The sequence below is a fragment of the Pan troglodytes genome, chromosome 1, assembly GCF_028858775.2.
Source record: "Pan troglodytes isolate AG18354 chromosome 1, NHGRI_mPanTro3-v2.0_pri, whole genome shotgun sequence".
Lineage (NCBI taxonomy): Eukaryota > Metazoa > Chordata > Mammalia > Primates > Hominidae > Pan > Pan troglodytes.
Genome location: NC_072398.2, coordinates 214577272 through 214598261, shown reverse-complemented (window position 1 = coordinate 214598261; position 20990 = coordinate 214577272). Strand labels below are relative to the sequence as shown.

Below are 20990 nucleotides of genomic sequence, written 5' to 3'. Positions count from 1 at the left end.
ATTAAGGTGTTCCTTGGTGAAGTTTTCTGCATGTTTCTTGTTCTTAGGATAATCATATTTCTGTAATATTTGAAGTTTATGGTTTCCATGGAGCTTCTAAATCTTTCATCCAGTATGTTTTAAATATCTTTGTCTCTCTTCTCCACTACCTGCCCTTCGGGGATTCCATTTAGCCCTATACTAGGGTGTTTAAAGTTTTTATGCTGATGGTCTTTATATGTTTTCAAGTCATTTGTTAATGTGTGTTTCATTTATGTTAGTTTCAACTTCTATTCCTTCTAGTTCAATAATCTTCTCTTCTGCAATATTTAATCCAGTGCCTTCTTCCATTTCACACTGTAAATCATAGTTTTTATGTACAGAATTTGATATTTAAAAAATCTTCAACCTCTCCATTTAATTAAAATACAATTATACTAATTGCTGTAATGTCCTTTTCTTCTATTTCCAACATGTGTGTCAATTTCAACCAAATTATTAGATTCTTCAGTATGTGTCATGTTTTCCTGCTTCTTTGACTGCTTGATATTCTTTTATTTTTATTTATTTGTTTTTGGGGGAATGGAGTTTCACTCTCGTTGCCCAGTCTGGAGTGCAATTGTGTGATCTCAGCTCACTGCAACCTCTGCCTCCCAGGTACTCAAGCGATTCTCCTGTCTCCGCCTCCCAAGTAGCTCAGATTACAGGCATGCACCACCATGCCCAGCTAAATTTTTTGTGTTTAGTAGAGACAGGGCTTCACCATGCTAGTCAGGCTGTTCGTGAACTCCTGACCTCAGGTGATCCACCCGGCTGCTTGATATTCTAAGATTTGATGCTGGAGCTTTGGGGTCAATGCTCAAAAGTGCCCAAAGACACCACTCAACCTCAGTGTCTATGCACACCCAAGCTTTTGCAACAGGAGAGGTAGAGACAGCAGAGATGAATGTGCTACAACATGCTGGTAGAAGGTACCCCAATTGTGCTTGGGGCTTCCTAGGCCTCATAGAAAAATGTGCCTTCCTTAATTTTTCCCATAAGAACCACCCTACTTCATGCCCTGTCTCTCTGTCCAAACACCAGGACAGCCCTCAGACCAGTCTCAACCACCCAATGGATTGACAAAGGTCCAAATATGATTCAGTGGAGAAGGCATTCTCTTGTCAACAAATTGTGTAGAAACAACTGGACATGCATATCCCCAAAGGAAAAAGATTCACCTGAACCTCAGTACTGACCAAAAACTAACTCAAAATGGATTATGCAACTAAATATAAACTATAAAAGTAGAAAAAGTATAGCAGAAAATATAAGACAACATCTTCACGACACAGTTAGGCAAAGTGTTCTTTGTTATCAAGAAACACAAACCATTAAAGAAAACATTGATAAATTCAACTTTATAAAAATTAAAAGTTTTTGCTCAACACGAGACAGTATTAAGAGAACAAATATAAGCTGCAGATTGGGAGAAAAACAGGGGAAATGACAAATGTGACAAAGGGCAAGTGTGATAGTTACTTGCACGTGTCACTGTGACTGAGCACCGGGGTGCCGGGACATTCGGCCAAATGTGATTCTAGTTGTGTTCCAGAGAGTGTTTCACATATGATTAACATCGGGATGGGCAGACTAAGTGAAGCAGATTGCCCCCCTTAACGGGGGTGGGGCTCATGCAATCAATCAAAGGTCAGGAGAGAATTAAGAGGCCTAATGGGAAACAAATGCTTTCCTGGGTATCCAGCTTTCCTTCCATCTTGGGAATTTCAGCCTCCATAATCTCAGAAACAAATTCACATATGTATACACACACACATACATTTCATAGGTATGTGGCTAAGATTGTATTTTTCAAAGTTCAGCCATGAGATGATTGGTGAAGCCAGCCAATGAATAAGGGTGTGTTCTATTATATGACTCAGTCTTCTTTTGTACACGATTGAAGTTCTGCATTTGAAGTAGGAGGACAGGAGAGAGCAAGTCCACCTAGGATGATAACAGCTGAATTTCTCAACAGACACTTCAAAGCCCTAGGGGTTAACTTAGAGAGTCAAAAATCCCACCCATAACCCTGCCCCTAAACGCCAGGGCTAGGGAACACTGTGGCCCTCAGGTGATTTTCTTTCACTTGGTCTGGGAGCCACACAAGGGCAGAGGGAGCAGGAAACACTATGCAAATCGAGGCCAGGACAGCAGGGAGGGCCTGTTCATGAGAGAACACAGGTAAAACTATCCTCAGAAAGAGCATGTGGAGAAACACAGATCATGCCTGAGACCTGGTGGATTAGAGCACTGGCTACTGGGGAATTGAAAGGAAGGGGCTTCACCATGCACAGGACCAGAGGTGCCAGTCTTGGAAACGCAGAATTGCTGGGAGATGGGGAGGCATGGACAAAGGAAGCATCCTCTGGAGACTCATGGTGAAGAGAACAAATGAAGTAACTGGCAGAAATTATAGGTCCTGGTAGAACAAAATAGAATCCCACAACGAGAACATACACCATGTATGTCCCGCAAGGAAGACAATAGCTCCTAAAAATGCAAGAAAAATCATTTTGGGCAAACACCTTATATCCAGTAATGCGATCCATGTATCAAGACCACGAGGAAGATTATTAAACATGCTAAACTCAGCGAGACCTGATTCCCTCATGAGGACTCTGTTAAGGATGAGTATCACCACTCAGCAAGTGATGACTGTGACATTCACTTTTGAACAGCTCATGAGCATTAATATATTTAATTGTGGATCTAAACCAAAACCCAAAGTGTGGGCAAGATGACAACCACAGAATGTCACTGGTATATGTTTAGGTTCAAATACCATTATGAGAAGTGGCAGGTAAAGGAGGTAGGAAAAAGAAAACACATCATGTAACTGACTGTCATATGGAAATATCTGACGTTGAAAGTCATAATTTAAAATGTATAAACCAAATATTAGAAGTGTGTCTAGTTCAAAGGGGGGAAAACTATGAAACATTTTTAATCAATATCAAACATGAGCTACACAACCCTTCCTAAATGCCAGAGGCACACACAGACACACACACACACACTCTCACAAAGAATATAAATATCTAGAACCAAGAAATGGAGTAAATGCATTCTGCTACATACGGTAAACATAGCCTACAAGGTGGAAGAGATTAGAAAATAAACAGGGAAATGGAAATGTTTTTATTAATTCACATCAGTACCCACCAAAACCAATCAGCATAACAAAAGATTATAACACTGAATGTAAAAAACAATCCAACAGTCCAGAGGGATAGGCAAAAGCTTTTAATTGTATAGATTAAAATAACTTTGGAGAAAAATTAAAACTCAGGCAGAGAATGTTTTTTTTTCAACAACACACACTAGCAAAAACAAAGGCACAGCAAACATTGAGGCAGAAAGTTTCCAGCGTAGAGATATGAATATAATAATAGACACAGGCAGGGATGATTAATAAATGATAAAATGTTTACAGGATGATCATCGGAATACAGGACATTTCTACTTTTGAAAACCGCCCTCCCAAATACTTCATTATAAGTAAGGTGTCTCTAAAAGGGACAGGTCTCCTAGACCCCTCCATAACCAAGTAACCAGTCCTGATATCATAATGGTGATGGACGAACTAGACCTTCTCTGCCCGCAGATGGGCTGAGGTTGGAAACTCACAGCATTGTCTCTGCCGTGTTCCCGGCAAAACGTTTAGGCTGAATTTAATCATGAAGACATTTTCAGACAACTTCAGAATGTAGATCATTGAGCCAGACAGCTGACCTGTCCTCTATAAACAAGTCCATGTCACCACCATCAATGACAACAACAAAAAGATGAGGAAATATTTGGGGTTCAAAATAACTAAAGAAATGCAGCTACATTATCTTTTTACTTTTTTTGAGCCCAAAATATCTCTTCTCCTTTTTGTTGTGTGATTCGTGGTGACGTGGACTATGTGAAGGAGACAGGTCAGTTGTCCTGCTCCGTGTTCTACATTCTGCAGTTGTCTGGTGATTACCTCCTATGAAACTCAGGCTAAGCGTTTTCTGCAAGAACATGGCATTGTTCATATTCTGCACCGGCAGAGTCCTGGGTGACATGCTGTCTCCTGCCAGCGGCTCCTGACTCCTGTTCTCTACAGGATGGAATCGAGAGGAGCAGGGCTAAGGCCTCCCAATGCTGTTTGTCCATCTAGCTGTGGTCTTCCTAAGTACTGACACCAATTGGAGGCTGAAGGACTGTGGCTTCTCTAACCAAAGGAGCCTAGCGGGTTAACAATTGTCAAGAGCAGTTGGTGGTTCTGAAATACAATCCTCAGCCAAGGATCCCTCCTGTGTTACAGATGGATCAGCTAAAACAATTCAACACTGAAGATACAAAGAATGAGGTTAGGTTCATTGAAACCAGGGTAACACCTTTGGATGAGCTAAACACAAAGATGACACTGATCTTGAGCAGGTATAGAAGCTCAGAGACATGCCTGCAAAATGAAATCCCTGAGGAACTTTGTAGCTACCCAGAGATACGTGGTTCAAATTAAAATGTCTGACTGATCACTCCCGGCATGTGCTGCACAGTTATGTGAACGTGTCACACCTAACTTGGGTCCATTGTCTTCAGACTGAGCACAGGTTGCCACTGGCATGGTCTGAGAATAGGAATAGAGCCATGCCCACTGACCCATCCTATGTCTGGGCTTCCAAATGGAACTATAGTTTCATTCAAATCTTCACGTGCCTATAGGTCCTGCCTGCAGGAATGACATCTCTCGGCTTAGTAAGGGCTGCTTATTGTGGGACTATGACTCCCATCTGGAAGACCAGGTGGAGACTTGTCACCATCAAAGTAAAAAACCGATTGTCCACGTCAAGGGCAAAGCTGATGTGCTGTTCCTCAAATGAGTAAAACACACTTCTGTAGTGCTGGAATGAGTCAGGTAGTTCAAAGTACATTGACGGAGTCGAATAACATCTATCCAGTGAGTCCTGTAAGACTTCAGGCTCTTCCACTTCCATCAGCACACCGCTGAGCCTGGAAAAGGAGACAAAACTAAAGAAGCAGCCAGGGAAAATCAGACACCACAGAGCCCCACTAGATTGCAGAAGTAACATAAGGAAGTGGTTAGAAAAGAAAAAGGATAGATCCATTAATGAGGTAAAAAAAAAAAAAATTATTGCCTTTATGTTGGGATAGAACAGGGCCAGGTAGAAAACAATGAAAGAGAAAGACAGAGAGAGAGAGAGACAGAGACAGAGACAGAGAGAAAGTGAGCTAGTGAATTGGCCAGGTGACGTACTAGTAAGGGAGTAAAAGGACACTCTGAGTTAGTGCCCTCATGACACACAGCAAACTGCGATCATGAAAAGAGTGAGCGCAATAGTTTTCCATAAAATATGCTCAAAATTCGATGCAGTGGCCATGAGAGTACAGCTTTTGAGGTATGGTCATCCTATGGTACGTTAGTAAATGATAAGGGGAGGAAGAAATGGAAACCTAAACATCTACTGCAATGAAAACCAACAGCAATGACAGTAGGAGTCATTCAGCCTTCGTTGAAAACATGAAATCAAACACACTCTGGTTTCCCTGAATCTCTTGCCTCCAGGTGTTAACACAGAATTAAGCATCCGCAATTGCTGAAAGTTACCTGGGGCATGGTGGGTTTTGATCTTCTTCCCCTTCTTTTCTTCCCCTTCCCCTTCTTTTCAATTTCTGCAATAAATTCAGACATGGACAGACACATTAAGCTGATTCCCCTACACACATAACAATCCACTGTCTAATCCTCACACAGGGACCTCAGGCTCCTCAGCATAAGAATAGGAGACTGTGAGAGATATATTTCAGGAGGCCTGAAGGCTGGTCATGATAGAAATTCCTCGGTTTTTCTCCCAGAAACTGTGGGTAAAATGTCCCTATTCTAGTAGATCGTTATCCCAATATCATTTGTCCCAAGTTTGTGCAAACAGTTATGCCATATTTTTCCAATCAATTTAAAGCAAATACCCTCAAATGATTTCTAGGAGAAAAACTGCAATATTTAGCCCTGTCTCATCAGATACTCAGATTGTTCATGGTTGTGAGGACTTTAGACACTGAAATTAGAGTGAAAAAGGAAATCTACAAACCCTTGAGTCAAAATCATAGTTCTCGGAATTTGTCACATCTGCCCAGGTCCAATGTCATGAGAGTAGAATCAGAGTGCCACAGGCATGGCCTGAGACTAGGAAGAGAGCCATGCTCACTGACCCATCCCATGTCTGGGCTTCCAGTTAGAACTAGAGTTTCATTCAACCTACATGTGCCTATAGGTCCTCACTGCAGCAATGACATCTCTCAGCTCAGTAATGGCCACTTGGAGCAGGAATATGATCTTTATATGGAAGACTCAGTGGATCCTTATCACCTTCATAGAAAGGTACTCACCTCCCACGTCAAGAGAAAAGCCAACATGTTTTTCCTCCAATGCATAAAAGGAACTTCCATAGGGCTGGCAGGAGTCAGGCTGTTCAAGACAACTGGAAGGAGTTGAATAACATCTATCCAGTGAGTCCTGCAAGACTTCAGGCTCTACTACCTCCAGCAGCTCCCTGCTGAGCCTGGAAAAGGAGGAAAAAGTAAGGAATAAGCCAGGGGAAATCAGACACAACAGAGCCCCAACTAGGTTTCATGGGTAGCATAAGGAAGTGGTTAAGAAAGTAAAAGGATAGATCCATTAATGAGGTAACAAATTATTGCCTTCATGTTGGGACAGAACAGGGCCAAATGGAAAAGAATGAAAGAGAAAGACAGACACACACACACACACACACACACACACACACACACACACAGAGAGAGAGAGAGAGAGAGAGAGAGAACGAGCTCGGTGAATTGTCCAGGTGACACACTGATGAGGGAGTAACAGGACACTCTGAGTTAGTGCCCTCAGGAAACACAGCATACAGTGATCATGAAAAGACTGTGCTCAATAATTTTCCATAAAATGTTCACTTCATAGTGAATATTATGGTGATTAGGGGAAAAATAAGCTTTCTTTTTTCTTTTGAGATGGAGTCTCACTCTGTCACCCAGGCTGGAGTGCAGTGGCGCCATCTTGGATCACTAAGCCATCTCGGCCTCCCCAGCTCAAGCGATTCTACTGCCTCAGCCTCCCAAGTAGCTGGAATTACAGGTGTCTGCCACCATGCCCAGCTAATTTTTGTATTTTTAGTGGAGATCACCATGTTGGCCAGGCTGGTCTCGAACTCCCCACCTCAAGTGATCCGCCTGTCTTGGCCTCCCAATGTGCTGCGATTACAGGCATGAGCCACCACGCCCAGCTAAAAGCAGCTTTTCTGATAGTAACTTTGTTTTCCCATTCTGGAGTTTATGGCAGTATGAAAAAGACTGAATTTATAAGCAGAAGATCTGTTTTTGAAATCCGGGGACCTGTATTTCACAATGGCTTTGATGTGTTTTGATTGTGCACCTTTAGACAACTTATCAGTTTCCTCATTTTTATACAACAATAAAATAGTAACAGCTACCCATTAAATTCTGTACAGAAGCTAGGGACAGACGCAGTAACACTTGCATATCTATAAAGGCTTTGTAAATGTGGGTATGATATCTAATGTTTATGCACATGCTGTTTGATTATTTTCATTTGGAATTCCACTCCATTAAAGGAAAAGTAACATACGAATTCAGATTCTTGTAAGTCTTCAGGCATAAGGCCTCCATTGACTAAGTACATTGCCTACATAATTTCTCCTAACCCAAATGAATCTCCGGTTAAACCAAGCTGGTGGTTATGTACTGTCTCCAGAGGATGCCAAGCATGAAGTCCTTGAGTATATTCATCTTGGATCCTCTGATTGGACAACTGCGGTATTGAGACTTCAAGTTCCCCCTTGAAGGCCCCAGACGGTACCTGTAATTTTACTCAAGTTTTAAATGTACGCTCTTTGTTAAGAAAGAGTGACAATGATTTGATTTATTTTCCGTGACTGGGGTTAGGGATGGGGGAGACTCTAGGAATGTGACTTACCAGTGAGGTTCTAGTTTTGTAAATCACAGGACAAGTTTTGTTAGGCAAATGTTGGACTATAGGGCTGAGGTTGTTTTCCACCACAACATATAGACTTCTACTAGCCCTTGAAGGAAAAAACACGAGAATATCAGTTGGGTCAGCTGAGTATTCCTTTATGAGTATGGAACAGACTTACATAACAATTCTGCAGGTAATGGCTCTGGAAAGGTCAACCACTTAGTTTTGGACAACTCTTTTCTATTCTGTATAACCACTTTTTCACCAAAATGATACTAAATAAATATGCTATAGGAAGCTATATTTTGACATGACTGTTTTAGGCAAAGATACACTCACTAACTTACTCCACAAGAGTTTCTAATCAGAGAATATCAAATGAATCTATTTGAATTGCTCCCATGCTTGGCTGAGCCCAAAATAATTTACTGTGCGTATGTACACCAAGTGAGAAGGTTGAGGAGGTGTCGCTTGTACATCTCTTTATTCTTTCTTTTTTTTAATGTGTGTGCTATTTTCATGTGTTTTCAAAGGCTCTCTTGCTTAGCTTTTATTTTGCCATTAAAGATTTTTTTCTGTGCTATAACTGTATTTTTAAGTCTGGTTTGAGTTCAAGAAATCCACAAATTCACAAAAGATTAAGAATAATTTGTGAATAAAATGATGCAGAAATAAAAAATGCATTTTCCAAATAACTCCCTTGCAGTCCTTCTCTCCCAACTACCACTTTCTATTAAGTTTCTTCTTCCTACTCTATGAAGTGCCATGAGCTTTCAATTCATTGTATTTTAAGTATAAGCTATACTTACTAACCTTCACATTATTCTTTGCTACTTAAATAAGCTTGCTTTCATAATTCAATTGATGTACGGTTTAACTGATATTTTTAATTGGTATATTTTGATATATATAGATAATTGATAGCTATATAATTCATTTGAGATATTTTGGGTATGGAGGGTTGGAAGGAATCCTTTCATAATTTTTCTACTTAAAAGAAATCTTTTTTCATTTAACAGCTTTTCCCATGGGGATAGAGTTTTCATGAATAAATCAAAGTCATTAAATGAGGTATATGATACATCTTTTAAGAGTCACAGAAAGAAGCAACAACAATTTACCCAGGCAGAGGGTATAAGTTTAGACCTTGGTTGCCTGATTTGTGGGACAAGTTCTTTAATTTTTTTTCTTTATATTTTGACTTTTTTTTGGACTCTCTCCTCCCCTTCCAGTCTCCAGGTCAAATACTTGACACCTGAATGATGTTCAATTATTTAAAAGATGGATTGGCCAGCTCAGCTCCTATCTCAGACAGACTGTCTTTAAATGTATTTTCAACATGTCTTCAGACAGTTATTTTTCCTCTGTTCAATTTTGTTCATCTTCTTACTTAACTGTTCAAGTGCTACTATTTCCTTTTTAAATGTAGTATTGAGAAGTGCAAACATTATTGGAAAAGAGAGTCTCACTAGCATAATTGTGCATTATCTTCCTCTTATATTGCTGGCCTCCCTGCACCCCCATGCCCACCTCCTCCTCGCGCCTCCATGCCGCTTCCCACCGATCCATGTCCTTGCAGCTGTGAGTCCAGTCACTGGTCACCTATTAGCCGGTGTGTGGTGGCATGCACCTGTAATCCCAGTTACTCAGGAGGCTGAGGCAGGAGAATCACCTGAACCTAGGAGGCAGAGGTTGAAGTGAGCCGAGATCGCACCACTGCACTCCACCCTGGGCGACAGAGCAAGACTCCATCTTTTATTTATTTATTTATTTATTTATTCATTTATTTGTCTCATGGGCTGAGCGAGGGGACCCCGGCTGGTGGAGGGACAGCTGCGCCCTGCAGGCCGCTGCATCCGGGCAGGCCCCGGCCTCTTGTCGTGCCCCCGGCCCGCGACAACCCGGGCAGGATGGGCAGCAGGATGCGGCGGGGCATCCGCGGAGCCCGTCGGGAACGCTCTCTTGGCCTCCGGTGCCGGGCAGTGGTGGGTGCGGCACCCACAGCGCCCACAGCGCCCCCAGCCCTGGGACGTGGCTCCAGCCCGCCCCCAGGCAGGCGGCCTCCGTCGCCGGGAGCACGTCGCCTGGGCAACATGGAGACACTTCAACTCTTAAAAAAACAAGACAACCACCACAACAACAAAAACAAGAACAGAAATTAGCCGGCTGTGGTGACTCGTGCCTCTGCTACTCCAGAGGCTGAGGTGGGAGGATCGATTCAACCAAGATGCCACCAGATACAGTGAGACTGTCTCTCAGAGAATAAGTCAAACAAACAAAAAAAGAGGCTGTGTAAGAGGTGACTCTGGGGACACTGGAAAAACACTAAGGTTTTCAAGTGGTGTTAAAAGCCACTAGGCCTTGGGGACCATTGAGCAATCTACAAAGCACGGAAGCCTAGATCCCTGAGCTCTGCCTGCCAAGTACCACCACAGCTAACATGGGAGACCTCCCCCACAGACACTGAAATTTGCCTCCCGAGGAAACAAGTGACTACAGACATCTGTCCCAGGACAGTAAACAAGAAAACAAGGTCTCACAAAAACAAAAACAGCTGACCACAGCATACAATCACTGAGACCGAGCCTGCGACTATAGGCGAAAAAAAAATGCTGTCCATTATTCATACCATGAAAGACCAGGGGAAAGTGCGAACGCAGTCCCCTACTACTGTTGTGGGAATCAGGAGAACAGAGAGACCAATGGGTGGAACAGGAGGATTTATTGACTGCACTGAGGCCCAGCAGATTAAAATCCAAAGGCTGAGCCCCGAACAAAGACAGGGCTTGACTTTATAGATACTTCTGAAAGCGGGTTGGCTAGTTTGAATGGCGTGGCGGGAATTTGATGGCATGAAACTCGGGGGCGGGCAAGAGGGCTTATAGAAGCAGAACAAAGGCAGCTAATCAAACTGTCACAGGTCTTGCAATGCAAGTATAGCTGGTGACCTTGCAGCTGCACTGAAGGGAAATCAGGAACTTAACAAAACTTGAATAATTCGAAATGGAAAGGGGGAAAGAGAAGGTAGTAAAGGCATTTGTTGTTTTTTCCTCTTATCTTTGCTAGGGGCTGACTGTGTTGAGAGAGTCTCCGGAACTCATACTTCGGGGCTCTGACTTTTCAGATCGTGTTACCGAGGATCTGCTAGGGCTCTATGTATGGCAGGTCTTGGAGTCAGCCAAGTACAGGAAAGCTTGTCTTTTCCTTTTAACTTCTGCCTTATTACTACAACTTGTGCAGCACACCATGCCTGGTTTTCATCAGCAATGTTTCCTGAGGTTACAGAAAGATTTCTAATCCTGGGAGGAAACACTCCCTTGAAGCAAAAGTGTTCTCCCCTCAAAAATGCAAGGAGCTATCTTCTTGATAGCCAGGCAGATAATTCTCAGGTTTTGCCCCACAGAATCTCTATCTAAAGTAGAGCAGCGGTCATGCCTAGTGAAAAGTTTGAGGGAACTCACCCAATGTTGGGTTTCTTCAGAGCCATATATATAGATATAACCAATATCCTAAAAGACACTGCCCTTCATCATTCCATGCTGTTAGACATTTACAGGACCATGGATGGTGATCTCCTCCAGACAAAAATAAATGCTGGTGCAGAACAGGTAAGTGTATTATAATTTGAGTACATCAGCTTTTGGGCATTTTAAACCATGGGTCAGACATGTTAGAGCAAGAGGCCAGGTTGATAGCAAGAGGGAGTGTTTTTCTTTTAATTTGCCAATAGCAAAGTGATGTTTGCCATTGTCATTTCAGAGTGAGGTGGCAATTTGTTGTTGTCTGGTTTTGTGGGTTTTTGTTTGTTTGTTTGTTTGTTTGTTTGTTTGTTTTTGAGACAAGGTCTCACTGTCACCCAGGCTGGAGTGCAGTGGCATGATCAGGGTTTACTCCTGCCTTGACCTCATGAATTCAAGCAAACCTCCTTACTAATCCTCCCGAGTAGCTGGGACTACAGGCACGTGACCCCACACCCTGGGGTGTGAACTGGGATTTGATGTTTTCAGTTGGCTCTCTAATGGAATAGGTTCCCTTACTCTTCTAGAATCAGATTGTCTTCATGATTATCATTCTTGTGTGCATTATATTTCTACTACCCTGCTGGGTTTTTTTCTATTTTTCTTTTTTCTTTTTATTTTTTTCTTTGTGAGACAGAGTCTCGCTCTGTCTCCCAGGCTGTATTGCAGTGGCAGGATCTCAGCTCACTGCAACCTCCACTTCCTGGGTTCAAGCAATTCTTTTGCTTCAGCCTCCTGAGTAGCCACCTGGCTAATTTTTGTATTTTTAGTGGAGACAGGGTTTCACCATGTTGGCAGGCTGGTCTCGAACTCCTGATCTCAAGTGATTCACCCGCCTCAGCCTCCCAAAGTGCTGGGATTACAGGCATGAACTACCACACCTGGCTCTCAAACCATTTTAGTTAAGCAAAGACAGATTTGTGTGGCTTTTTAGTACAATGCTGAATTATCCTCCAATCTATATTTTTAGGAAGGACCTGGGGAATGGCAACTTGGAGATATTTGGTGAAAATGTGAGCCTTTCATGTTCTGCTTCAGTCCCTTTTTGAAAATCCTTCCAATTTACCTTTTGCAACCAGTTAGTGGCCTTCCCTTCTTCACCAGCATGTGAATTAATTGATAAAGATCAGAATATTTGGGCTCAAAGCTTTCAACAGTTAAGTCAAATTTTCTGCCAAAGCCTACAGGATCTTGGAGCCTGCTTTAGAAACACAAGAGTGAAATGTATTTAAGTTTAGATCAGGGAAGTCCTTTATAATATTCTTAATTCACGTTTTGGTGAAGTGGTATACACAACGGTAGGCTCCCCTCTTCCTGTGGGTTTGGGTTTTACCTTGAAAGGGGCTGTCAGAACAGAAGTTTCAGGGAAGGGACCAGATCCCTGAGGACTTTCTTTAGGTGATGGTGATGGAAGAAGAGGCAAGGCAGGACAGGAAGGCTCAGGTAAGAAAGACTATGCAGGTGCAGGGGCAGGAGGAGAAGGAGCAGTTGGAGGTGAAAGAGACAAAGTCTCCTCAATATTTCTCAAATCAGAAAACATGGCAGTTTACCTCCTTCAGCTTACTTCCTCAATGGAGGCAATTTTCTCAGTTCTTTTAGAAATTTTAGAAATTTAGACATTTCTAGGTCTCATTGGAATTCAGTCTCCTATTTAATTTGTCTGGTTCGAAAACCAAATTTCTCTCTCTCTCTCTCTTTTTTTTTTTTTTTTTGTTGAGACAGGGTCACCCAGACTGGAGTGCAGTGCTGTGATCTCCGCTTACTGCACTCACCGCTTGCTGCATGACAGCCAGTAAGTCGAGGGTTGAGGTGTAGGGGCAGGGAAGGTGACTTTATTCCAGAGAGCCACCAAACTGAACAGATGGTGAACTAATATCCTAAAGAACCATCTTAAATTAATACGATTTTCAGGCTCCTTGTACGTTAGGGAAGGGAGGAAGAAGGAGGCGGTTGAGGTGAAGAGGTCTGACAATGACAGACATGGGCTGCAGTGGGAGCCCAAGGGGATGGTGAAAATCCTTCATCCTTTGTCAGGTCACACTGCTCTTATAAATCTTCAGCATAACACTGTTACTTGTGTATACAACCTCTCTATCTTCTCAGGAGTTAGTTTGGGGAAGGGATTATTATCATCTGTGCTTTAAAGTTAAACTGTAAGCTAAATCCCTCCCATAGATAGCTTGGCCTATGTGCAGAAATAAGAAAAAGCAGTTAGCCTGGAAGATGTCACCACAGGGTAGGAAGGGTTAGGAGCAAAATGCAGACAGTCATGCTAGGCCTCCTTTTCATTGCCATATATTTAATGTATTTGAACACATAATTTTAATTTTTTATACTTTATTTTTATTTATTTATTAGTTTTTTGAGACAGAGTCTCACTCTGTTGCCCCCCCAGGCTGGAGTGCAATGGCATGATCTTGGCTCACTGCGACCTCTGCCTCCTGAGTTCAAGCAATTCTCCTGCCTCAGCCTTCTGAGAAGCTGGGATTACAGTAGCCCCCCACCATGCCCGGCTAATTTTTGTATTTTTAGTAGAGATAGGGTTTCACCATGTTGGCCAGGCTGGTCTCAAACTCCTGACCTCGGGCTCCCAAAGTGCTGGGACTACAGGCATGAGCCACCATGCCCAGCCTAACCAAGATTATTAAACCATTCTAATTTGTCAAAAGAGTCACACTGATTTTTAAAAAATAATATAATGGGCCAGGTGCAGTGGCTCATGCCTGTAACCCCAGCACTTTGGGAAGCCATAGCAGGAGGATCATAAGGTCAGGAGTTCAAGACAGCCTGACCAACATGGTGAAACCCCGTGTCTACTAAAAATACAAAAATCAGCCAGGTGTGGTGGTGTGTGCCTGTAATCCCAGCTACTCAGGAGGCTGAGACAGGAGAATTGCTTGAACCCGGGAAGCAGAGGTTGCAGTGAGCCGAGATTGCACCACTGCACTCTAGCTTAGGTGACAGAGTGAGACTACATCTCAAAATACATAAATAAATAAATAAATAAATAAAATAATAATGTAATGAACTTTTTCATGTCTTTATATAATAAATATTACATTATTTAAATTGTTCAAAAGCATCAAAGATTCCTCTCTGCTATCAATTTCATTTCATTTATTTTATTGTACCAAACTACCAGGACCATTAATTTAATCTACAGCTAAATCTATTATTTTTTCATGTTAGAAATTCAACAAGAAAATTTTTCCCTAATGAAACCTCACATTTCAAGCATAAGGAGCCTGGGCGAGTTGGCTCACACCTGTAATCCCAGCACTTTGGGAGGCCGAGACAGCTGCATCACTTGAGGTCAGGAGTCTGAGACTAGCCTGGCAAACATGATGAAACCCTGTCTCTACTAAAAATATAAAAATTAGCTGGGCGTGGTGGCGTGTGCCTGTAATCCCAGCTACTCTGGAGGCTGAGGCAGGGAAATAGCTTCAACGTGGGAGGCAGAGCTTGCAGTGAGCTGAGATGGCACCACTGCACTCTAGCCTGGGCTACAGAGCAAGACTCTGTCTCAAAAATAAATAAATAGATAAATAAGCATAAGTAGTAAAAAAATAACATAAATTAAAAAATAAGGCACAGGGTCTTGCTCTGTTATCCAGGCTAGAGTGCAGCGGGGCAATCATAGCTGACCAACTTGGAACTTCTGGGCTCAGGCAATCCTCCTGGCTCAGCTTGCCTTGTATTTTTTTAGAGATGATGTCTTGCCCTGTTCCCCAGGCTGGTCTCCAACCGCTGGCCTAAAGCAATCCTTCCACCTCAGCCTGTTGAGTTGCTGGGAGTACAGGTGCAAGACATGCAGCCTAGCATTGTAGTAAAACAATTTTCAACAAATTCTTAATTTTCTTTCGTTTTTTTTTTTTTTGAGTTGGGAGTCTCATTCTGTCACTCAGGCTGGAGGGCAGTGGCACAATCATAGTTCCCTGCAGCCTGAGATTACAGTCATGCATTATCATGCCCGGCCAACTTTGAAAAATTAGCTAATACTTAAAAATTTGTAGAGACAACGCCTGTAATCCCAGCACTTTGGGAGGCCGAGGCGGGCGGATGACGAGGTCAGGAGATCGAGACCATCCTGGCTAACACGGTGAAACCCCGTCTCTACTAAAAATACAAAAAATTAGCCGGGCGTGGTAGCGGGCGCCTGTAGTCCCAGCTACTCGGGAGGCTGAGGCAGGAGAATGGCGTGAACCCGGGAGGCGGAGCTTGCAGTGAGCCGAGATCGCGCCACTGCACTCCAGCCTGGGCGACAGAGCGAGACTCCGTCTCAAAAAAAAAAAAAAAAAAAAAAAAAAAAAAAAAAAAAAAATTTGTAGAGACAGGGTTTTCACTGTGTTGCCCAGGCTGGTCTCCAACTCTTAAAGTGCTGGGACTGTAGCTATGAGCCACCATACCTGGCTTAATTTTCTTATTTTAATTTTATATAAGTGATTATTATTGTTCCTAAGATAATTGGGGCAGTGACTTCTTTACAATTGTAGAGATCTAATTTGTCTATTCACTTCACTGAAAGAGTATGCCAATTTGTTTCATGAGAAAATATCCTATATTTATAAAGCAGGAAAATTCCTTCCACCAAACTAGGGTGCATTCTAAAGAAACGAATTGTGCTAAGTAACATCACTTAAAGTGAAAACAGAGGCAATGGTATCTATTAACAATGTTTATCAGTGAAGGAAATAAACTGAAAAGATGAACATCATTAGATCCTTGGAGGGCCTTCATTGCTGAAAATCTCAGTAATATTGTGATACTCTTTTGAGTCTGGCAGGACATTCTCTTTCCAGGGCATGTAACAGTGGGTGAATAATTTCTTTTCATTCATTTCCATTAAGGGCTGAACTTCCTTAATGTTCTGGAGATTATTAAATTTGATTTGTAAATTGTGAAAAGGACTCATATAGCTGATTCCATTGCTTATATGTGATCATATAAATCTTTTCTCTTTTTGTAGTGTGGTTTAAACTTAATCCTTAAAGGGCATGTATTTGAATTTTTCAGCTGGTTAGAAACCTGAATATACCAATCAAAGAAAACTGCTCCTTACATGCTACAGATTCAGTTTTCTTCCTGTACTAAGATGTCTTTTAGATACAGTAAATTCGTTAAAGCCAAGAGCCCCTAGGAAACGAAGTTGGGTGGGAGGGGGGACATTGAGTAGTAAGATCACTCTTGTAACAGAGATGCCACTCTTGCAGATATTGACAACAATTGGGCCTATAAAATTTTTACCAAACATTGGAAAGACAAGATCTGAACAACTTATCATTGCTGCAGTCTCAAATATCAGGAAATACCATTATTCTCAGGACAATAAATAGACAATAAAGAAGACTCACAGACCAGATTAGCTGTCATGTATCACCAAACAGGGACTGGATCCTTGTCAACACGACCCAACAGAGATTGTCCCCAGAAATTCACTTCATAACCTCAAAACCAAAAACCCACACTGATGGCAAAAAATAATGATGCAAAGAATGAAAGAGAAAGAGAGAGAGAGAGAGAGAGACAGACCTGTCCTATAGCCATACTCAGTGGGTAAAAGCCAAAGAGCTCAATTTCTGCTCATGATACTTAATAGAACATAGGGAACATGAGCCAATAGCTCAATGGGTTCAGATCTGCACCAAGTGCCTGTTGGACGCAGGATTCTACTGTCTCCAATAATATGTCTCAGATGCACTAATTTTTTTTCTTTTTTTGAGACAGAGTCTTACTCTGTTGCCCAGACTGCGGTGCAATGGCGCGATCTCGGCTCACAGTAACCTCCACCTCCCGGGTTCAAGTGATTCTCCTGCCTCAGCCTCCCGAGTAGTTGGGATTACAGACACACACCACTGCGCCTGGCAATAATAATAATAATAATAATAATAATATTATTATTATTATTATTATATAATTATATACAATTAATTATATATATAATTATATATAATTATAATTATTATTATTATTGTGCGTGTGTATGTATTTTTAGTAGAGACGGAGTTTTGCCATGTTGGTCAGGCTGGTCTTGAACTCCTGACCTCAGTTGATCAAAAGTAGGTGAGGTCAGAAAACATACCCTGGGAGAGGCTGGCACAATGCCCAGAACCGCCATCGCTAGGCCTGGGGTTTTCCTCTGTAGTGGAATACTAGTATTCATGTAGTGCAGGGACAAAACCAATTAGATAGTTCTGGGAGTTAGAAAGAGATGATTTTCAGTGCTATTTGAGAAGGGGTATTAAGGAATTTGCCAGGGCACTGACGCGTGTCAGGTGTAAACCTCAGGTTGAGAGAGAGCTAAGTATTTTCTGTCCATGAAGGTGATAAGCGAGGGCCTGAAGAAAGAGGGACTGGGGAGGACACTGGCCCCAGAAATAGGAAAGGGCTTCTTGGGGGTGGGAAGGATGGGTCAGGGTGCTATCTAGAAAGTTGCCTGGCAGTGGATGTAGGATGTGGGAGTGAGACATCAAACACGAAGCAGTCGCTTAAAGTCTGAAGAAAGACTAGATATATAAACGGCAGGAGATAGTAGGGAAACTGGACCGGCTCCTCATAAAACTTCCCGCCTTCTGTCTCAGGGAGGATCGCAGGGCATTTCCGCCAAGACAGGTGAGACTGCGGTTCTGACCTGCGGGCCTCCATGAACATGCGCGAGGGCACCTGGGGGCCGGCAGAGCCGTTCCCCTACGCAAAGTAAGCGTGTTATGTCTACAACCCAACGGGGACACTGAGAGCCCCAAAGGCCCTGCTTTCTTCCCAGAGAACAGCGCCCATCTGCGTAGTTTCTACCTGGCTCTATGAGGTGAGAACACATTCCCCGCTAGCACAGAAATCCTACAAACTCCTGTGGGGGCTGCGCTTGGAAGCAGAGGCTGTGTAAGAAGTGACTGGGGGGTAGGGAAAAACACGAAGATTTTCACACAGGGTGAGAACCCAAGAGACTGGAGACCACGGACCAATCCCTGCAAAAAGCAGCCAGGGTAGAAAGGGAAGAGCTGAGCGGCCTTCACGATAGCTAATTTGTGTTACAAAGCCGATACGGCGGATGCTCGCTTTTTCTCCTATGGCGGGGAGGCGACATGTTACTTCCTATTCCCCAGGCCTCCACTGCAGGATTAACACCTAAGACGCCAACCAAGACACAAACCAATACAAAAAAAGGATATCATTCTTGGCGTACAGTCTATTTTTGAAACCACAGAAAGTCAGGGGAAAGCGCGAACGCAGTCCCCCACTACCACAAATTATGCAGTCGAGTTTCCCACATTTGGGGAAATCGCAGGGGTCAGCACATCCGGAGTGCAATGGATAAGCCTCGCCCTGGGAAAACCACCTTCGTGATCATGGTATCTCCCCTGCCAGGTAAGTATGACATCTTCTGCCTCTGCCCCGACACAGCCGCATACGCCTCACTCTTTACACACACGGTCACTTGCCCCGCGCACTCCCGAGCCCTTTCCAGCCCTGACACACAGCTGGGATTCTCACTTCCGATCAGCGGTCCTGAACCCGCTCCCAGGGCACGGGAACTCCTTCGTGACGAAGCAGCAAGTGGCGAAGCAGCAGCCTCTGCGCTGCCTCATCTACATAGAAGTCGCCCTGTCCGTGATGTCACCGACAGTGCCTTGCCCAGTCCCCGTCTGCCTTTCTGCCACTCAACCGACCAATCTGCTGCCAGAGCCGCCAAGGGGAAGTGACGTCTGCCTCTCCCTTTTTCCCTCCCGCCCCTGCGTCTGTTCTCTCCTAAAGAAGCTGGTCCTTAGCCTGTGTTAAGGAGCAACCTTTCGGTGGCCAGATGGAGCCGGGGCATCCTTCTTCAAATAATGGCTTTTAATTCGCAGACTAGAATGTTTCGGATTACAAAAGAAACCGGTTCTCTTCACATCCTTATCCTTGTGATGCAGCATTCCGCTTGCAATTGGAAGCCGTTTAATATCAGAGAGAAACCATATTTATGAAAGTAAAGAGGCTGCTCAGATGACTGCAAACCAGCCTTCCTTACTGGTTTTATCACTGGTAATGTTATAAAGACAGTTGTCCAGTTTCATGAATCTTGTAGGGTTTTTTTTTATGTTGTTTTTTTTCAAAAATCCGTATTGTAGAAAACTATGCTGCCCCAGAAGAGGTGATTGGACACTCTCAAGTGTGGTGCTGGACTTTGTCATCTCTTGCACAGCCATCTCCACACCTTAGTGCTTACCTCATGTTAGTTTTTTATATTCTGCAAAGACGAAACCAAAATAATCCAAATTTGACACAAATACCTGGGCTACATCTTATTTGAGATGTTTAACAAATGTCTGGATCATCTTTTCTTATATATTACGCAGGAAACACTGTGAAGTAAGCAAAGTTGGAATGCCCAAGTCAAAGACCATTTGAATATTTACAAGTAGATTTCAGACAGGAATACTACAGGGTGGTCACAGGATAACAAATTCTAGGCAGCAGATTTACATGACTTGAGGCTGTGGGCTGTTAAGACGCTGAAAAACCAGGGTGTGGACCAAGCTGGCTAAGACTGAGTGGACCCAACGTGGTGCTGGATTTGATGGAGGTTTTACCTAGGCCCTCATTATATGCTCATTAACATACTAAATCACACACCCGCCAGTGCCATGACAGTTCTGAGACCAGTGTTTGATGTAAAAATGGCACCACAGTTCCAAGAAATCTCCACCTTTACCCAGGAATTTTCGTGAATATTCCAATTCTTGGTTAAAGAAACCCATCAAGATGAAACCCCAGAACCCATTATTCTCTCTCAGGTATGCCCGAGCTCCCCTTTCTTGAGTGTGTACTTTTTGCTTTGCAATAAAGCTCTTCTTTCACTATTTGCTGACTCATCTTTGACTTTGTTCTCACGATGGTGTCAACAGCCTGGACACCACGGCTGGGGTCGAGATCCCACCAGTGTCCAGGGACCTCCCCCAGCCCACCAGTATCAGATTCTATTCCATTGCTCAAATCACAAAACATCGAGTGGAGAGTTCTCCTTGGAGACCATAAAGTAAAGATTCTGTGGCATGGTGGCCAGTTAGGCCACTGGAAGGCATGGCAAAATATTGAAAATGAGGGATTAGGTGACAGTGTAGTAACTGCTGAATACTAAATACTTGATCCAGGCCCCATTCCCTGGAGATTGACAGGGAGACACATTGTCCAGGTAGTAGTGGAGAAATGTTTTCTGGGTATCTGACCAGCCTTTGTGGAAAGAACTGGCACCATCCTGCAGATGTAACCGCCTGATGGGTTCTTCCTGACCAATGTACACAAAAACTCAATTCATGGAGACCATGGCACTGCAGGAAAGAGTTTCATTGACACAGGCCAGCCACGACATGTGGGAGACAGAGTTATTACTCAAACCAATCTCACTGAAGGCTTGGAGGTAAGGGGTTTTTCAAAGATAGTTTGTTGGGGAGGGGGCTAGGGCTTGCGCGGTGCTGATTGTTGGGGATGAAATC

The 20990-nt window shown here is 43.2% G+C and overlaps 1 protein-coding gene and 1 non-coding gene across 2 annotated transcripts; both read right to left on the bottom strand.

Annotated features, from left to right (window-relative positions):
- Positions 1–3249: 3249 nt before the first annotated feature.
- Positions 3250–20351, bottom strand: LOC112207544 (neuroblastoma breakpoint family member 15-like). The gene is made up of 4 exons (XM_054663137.1): positions 19012–20351; positions 6400–6572; positions 5621–5685; positions 3250–5004 (listed from the first exon to the last, which is right to left on the bottom strand). The coding sequence occupies exons 1-4, from the start codon at positions 19104–19106 to the stop codon at positions 4969–4971; spliced, it is 369 nt and encodes a 122-aa protein (XP_054519112.1). The 5' UTR covers positions 19107–20351; the 3' UTR covers positions 3250–4968.
- Positions 18730–18893, bottom strand: LOC112207547 (U1 spliceosomal RNA). The gene has a single exon (XR_002941984.1). It is a non-coding gene; the product is annotated as a U1 spliceosomal RNA (small nuclear RNA).
- Positions 20352–20990: the final 639 nt, after the last annotated feature.

What these genes read in the sequence shown, in the direction of transcription:
- LOC112207544 (XM_054663137.1), bottom strand. Translation starts at nt 19,106, where the DNA reads ATGAGGCAGCGCAGAGGCTGCTGCTTCGCCACTTGCTGCTTCGTCACG. An exon ending in TTCAGGACCGCTGATCGGAA is followed by an intron (nt 6,573 to 19,011) that starts GTGAGAATCCCA and finishes CTCCTTTTCCAG; the next exon opens with GCTCAGCAGGGAGCTGCTGG. An exon ending in CTTTTCTCTTGACGTGGGAG is followed by an intron (nt 5,686 to 6,399) that starts GTGAGTACCTTT and finishes AATTTATTGCAG; the next exon opens with AAATTGAAAAGAAGGGGAAG.